At 61.1% G+C, this 4,976-nt stretch overlaps 1 protein-coding gene across 1 annotated transcript in view; it reads right to left on the bottom strand.

Moving 5' to 3' along the window:
• GAK (cyclin G associated kinase) overlaps positions 1-4,976 on the bottom strand; it is a 44,213-nt gene that overhangs the window by 3,967 nt on the left and 35,270 nt on the right. Inside the window, exons 23-26 of the mRNA XM_014533466.1 lie at positions 4,908-4,968; positions 4,377-4,550; positions 3,819-3,929; positions 1,574-1,690 (exon numbers count right to left, since the gene is read on the bottom strand). Of these exons, the coding sequence (XP_014388952.1) occupies positions 1,574-1,690; positions 3,819-3,929; positions 4,377-4,550; positions 4,908-4,968 (463 nt within the window). The remainder of the gene's footprint in view (positions 1-1,573; positions 1,691-3,818; positions 3,930-4,376; positions 4,551-4,907; positions 4,969-4,976) is intronic.

Genomic DNA, 4,976 nt, shown 5'->3' with positions numbered 1-4,976 from the left:
CCCGGTGGGAGCGCTGAGCCGTGGGGCCGGCAGCCTCCTCCCGCCTGCAGCGCCTCTCTGCCCCCACAGCTTGTCCTTTGCTCTCCGGTGGTTCCTGCCTTCAACTTCATGGGCCTGGCCCCGTCGTTCCCTTCCTTCCGTTGGCTCTGAGCTGAGACGAGGCTCCGTGGTGACGAGCTCTCATCTTCTCCCAGCGGCACTGCACGTGCACCCAGGTCCGGAGCCTCCCACCTCTACCCTCATCCGGTGCAGCACCCCGCCCCCCACATCCCGAGAGCAGCTGTTCTGTCAGGTTCTCACAGCTGTGCCTGGTGTCCCGCTGGCCCTGTGGTCAGAGCAGGATGATGGGCCGTGACCCTCCTGTCATACGGCCCCATGGTGCAGGCTACAGGGCAGGACGTCCGTGGCTCGTGCAGCGGTGCCTGGCCCCCGCCTCCTGACAGCGAGCAGCGTCCCAGGTTTGGAGGAGGCGTGGTCTCCAGCAGAGGCCGAGCCTGTTTATGTCTCCTCTCAGTGCCACCAGCTTTATTCAAACTCGTCTTGCGGGGGCACGACAGGGCGTCAGGCGCAGTGCAGAGCCGAGGGCCGGCTCCATCCTGAGAACGGACGACTCAGATCCGGTAAACCCTCCTCACAGGGTCTGCAGCCAACAGCCCAGGTGGCGCCCAGGAGTCCCCTCCACACTCGCTGTCCTGAGCCAGGGTCACAGAGCTGCGCGCCCAGAGACACTGCAACCTCAACTCCAGGAAACTTCAAAGAACAAACTGCCCAGAAAACGAAAACCTCCAGGATCAACAAGACGGCAGCAGCTGGGCCAGCGTGGCTCAGTGGTCGAGTGTCGACCCCGGAACCAAGAGGTTGTGGGCTCGATCCGCAGTGGGGGGTGTGCAGGAGGCAGCCCATGGGTGATTCCCTCCCATCACTGACGTTTCTCTCTCTCTCGCTCCCTCTAAAAATCAATAACAGCATCTTTTTAAAAAAGAAATCCTATAACCTTTACCTGAAAAAAAAGAAAAAGAAAAAAAAAGAGCAGCAGAAGGGCCCACATGATGTGGGATGGATGTCGGCCCTGCAGACGCCGCAGCAGGAGCGGGAGGCGGGGCAGGGGAGCCGGGGGGCAGCAGACAGCAGGGAGCCTCGTGCTGAGGGACCTCGGCTTCCCACGAAGGCTCACGGGCACCGAGGAGGCCCCACTCAGGGGGGAGACGCTGGATCAGCCGAGCCAGCCTCCCCAGGAGACATCACTTCCCACCTGGAGCTCCACCCCCCACCTGCTGAGGGAGGAGACTGATACCCACCCGTGTCTGCAGGCACCAAGGGGCCAGGGACCCGGGTCCCAGGGCGTCGAGTCAGCTCTGGGAGGTTCGAGCCACAGGCAGGCATGACACTGGGGACCGACGTGGAGACCCAGCACCTGTGCGGCAGCTTGGTCCCCAAGCCCCGGCCACAGGGCAGGCGGCTGCTCCGAGGGTCACTGTGCCCTGGGCCTTGGGGACGGAGGGGCAGGCCCATCTGGGCACTGAGCCTGGCAGAGGACCGGGCACCGCACACCCCGACACGCCCTGCACCTCACCTTGGAGGCTGGAGCTGAGGTCCCCGAGGTCTGCAAACGGGTCCAGGTTCTGAGACTTGGCCCGGCTGGCCGGGGGGCCGGGAGGGGCTGGCTGGCCACCAGGAGAGAAGAAGGGGCCTGGAGAAGGACAGAGGACGTGAAAACAAGCGCCATCGCAGGGAGACGCAGCCCAGCTCTCTGCCGAGGGTCCCGCCGGCCTCACGCAGCTCCGAGGCTCAGGCGCCAGACACGGGCACGCACGAGAGCAGGGCTGCTTCCGCTGCCCCACAGAAGACCCCCTGGTGCATAAAGACCTAAACGTCTGTGTCCTCCTGACTTGGTGCTGCTGCTTCCTGGACCCTCCCCACCCCATCTGAATGTGCTTTGTGATATATATTTTAGCTTTTACTGTTGATACTATGACGGCTGCCCCCCCTTCTCCCTCTGCCCCCCCTCCCCCTGGCCATCACCACACTGCTGTGTCTATGAGCTATGCACGTATGTTTGGCTAATCCCTGCATCTTCTGTCACCCAGCCCCTCCCCCTCCCCATCAGTCTGTTCCATGGTTCCAGGCCCCTGGTTCTATTCTGTTTATTGTGTTCATTAGATTCCACAGGAGTGAGATCATGTGATACTTGTCTTTCTCCGACTGACTTATTTCATTTAGCACAAACTCTCCCGGTCCCTCTGTGCTGTCGCAAAGGGTAAGAGGTCCTTCTTTTTTACTGCTGCACAGTGTTCCCTGGTGTAGATGTTCCACAGCTTTAACCTATTCACTAGAGGCCTGATGCACAAAATTTGTGCAAGAGTAGGCCTTCCTTCCCCCAACTGCTGGCACCGGCTTCCCTCTGGCTCCTGGGACCCAGGCTTCCCTCTCAGCACCCCCTTTGCCCGGAAGGTTGTCTGGTCTAATTAGCATATTATGCTTTTATTATTATAGATCTGCTGATGGGCACTCGGGCTGTTTCCAGATCTTAGCTATTGTAAGTTGTGCTGCTATGGACATAGGGGTGCATATGTCCTTTCTGATTGGTGTTTCTGGTTTCTTGGGATATATTCCTGGAAGTGGGATCACTGGGTCAAATGGCAGCTCCATATTTAATTTTTTGAGGAAACGCCACACTGTTCTCCACAGCGGCTGCACCATCTGCATTCCCCCCAGCAGAGCCCAAGGGCTCCCTTTTCTCCGCATCCTCGCCAGCACTTGTCATGTGCTGGTGGTAGCCATCTGACAGGTGTGAGGTGATACATTGTTGTTTTAATGTGCGTCTCTCGGATGCTCAGGGACTTTGAGCCTTTTTTCATGTCTCTTGGCCGTCTGTATGTCCTCTTTGGAGAAGTGTCTTTTAGGTCCTTTGCCCACTTTTAATTGGACTGTCCTCCTGGTGTTGAGCTGTGTGAGTTCTTTTTGTATTTTTTAAGTTAACCCTCACCAGATGCATCCCTGTCGAACACAGTCTCCCACCCAGTAGGCTGCCTTTTCACTCTGATGTATGACATTCCTTATAACAGTGTCAGTTTGAGACGATTCTAAGTATCAGAAACTGAAGTATCTGAGTAAACTGTTGTACAGCCACTTGGAGGAACATAATCATTACAAATGCTGGCTCCTACAGTAAGGGGCTCTTAGAAGTTCATAGGCAGGAGAATTTCCTATGCAAAAAGGAACGTAAAACAGTTCTCAAAAAAACCAAGGACATAAAGTAACAGTTAACCTCACGTGCAGATTGGGATGCAAATGGAAATAGCGGGCGGTCTACCAAAGTGGTCTTTAGTCATCGTCCAGCTTTGGTGAGACTGGAGGCTGGGGGGCTCCTGGGCAAGCCAGTCACCAGGAGGTCCGGAGGGGACGCTGCCAGAGGCCTCGTCACCTCCGACAGCCCTGCACAAGCCAGTTTCCCAACAGGACAGAATCACAGACGGAGGAAAGGACAGATGTCCAGCCAGTGCAGGTGGGACCCCCTCGGTGTCCTGGGCAGGCGCCCCGAGGCACAGCAGCCGCAGGACACAGCCACCACTCAGAGACGCTGCGGTGAGAGGGCTGCCCATGGGCCGTGTCCTACACACTACGCGCCCACAGGAGACGAGGAAGGGAGCAGGTGGAGGGTGCCTGTGCACGCCTGCAGGAGTGGGCAGGGAGGAGGGCAGGGCGCCCTGGGACAGCCCTGGACCTGCTGACCAGGGTGTGGCCCGTGCCACCAGGACCCCTGTCCCTGGGAGGGCATGGTTGCGTCTTGGCGACATGGAGGGGGGGCAGGGCCGTACCTTCTGTGGCTGGAGCGGGGGCCGGGGCCTCGGCCCAGGAGTCCCATCCTCCCAGCAGGTCCGGGTGGCTGGCCGAGGTGGACATCCTGCTGGGCTCGGCTGGCACGTCCCCTGGGAGAGAGCAGCACCATGTGTGGGGCCCCAGTGGGGGTGGACCGTGGCCTTCAAATGGCTCCTACCCACCGTCCCCACACACACCCACACACAGACACCTGCCACGTGGGAGCAGGAGGGACAGAGGACGGCTGGCCGGTGCACCTGGCCGAGTCCCAGTGGGCCCTGCCGGCTCAGCCGGCACTGACCAGCCTCCCCTCCTCACAGGCTGTGGATGCCTCATGCCACTGAAGGGACCAAGGGGACGGGTGAGCGGGTGGAAAAGCTCCCAGGACAACGCGCCACGCCCCCTCCCGCAGAGGCTCACACACGTCACTCACGGTGCACAGGGCGCCCCCAGGACCTTCGCCCACCCTCCCCGGAACCTAGCAGAGCACGAGGGTGGACACCAGCGGCCACCTCATCCTCCGGGGAGGGAGGCCCTGCAGCCCCGCAGCTACTCACCCAGCTGCAGGAAGTCGGTGCCGCAGGCCGGGGGCGGGGCGCTGTGGGTGGAGGGGAAGGACGCAGGCTGAGCGGCCAGAGAGTCTGAATTAAGAAATTCCCCCAAGAGACTGGGCTGGGAGCAGGGCTGGGCATCCAGATCGGACGTCAGCAGGAGGGGGTCGAACGGGTCGGCTGCAGAGACACCCAGGAGCGGGCACAGTGAGGCGTGTGGAGGCACCACAGGAGCACCCAGCCCAGAGCGCCAGGCCCCCGGCTGCGCGGCCTGGACGATGACCACCCCGCGGGCCCAGGAGGACACGGAGGGACTGAGAGCTGGCCACATCGTCAGCCCCGACGCCCTCGCCTCAGACAAGCAGCTGAGAGGACGTGAGCTCAGGATGGATGGAGGGGTGGGAGGACCCCGCAGTACGGCCGCCTCCTGCTTCCCCTCTTGGCTGCGGCCCCGCCCGCCCATCCTCAGCTCCTCCCAGGCCCTGGCGGCTCACAGACCTGGAGGCCAAACCACTGGAACCCTCTCAGCTCACATACCGGCTGCGGGGGGCCCACCCGTGGTGGGGGCGGGGCTCGTGAAGAGCAGGGGGGTCTCCCCACCGAGGA

The sequence above is a fragment of the Myotis brandtii genome, unplaced genomic scaffold (assembly GCF_000412655.1).
Source record: "Myotis brandtii unplaced genomic scaffold, ASM41265v1 scaffold986, whole genome shotgun sequence".
Lineage (NCBI taxonomy): Eukaryota > Metazoa > Chordata > Mammalia > Chiroptera > Vespertilionidae > Myotis > Myotis brandtii.
The sequence above is the reverse complement of the archived record's forward strand: the minus strand, read 5'-3'. Positions and strand labels throughout refer to the sequence as shown.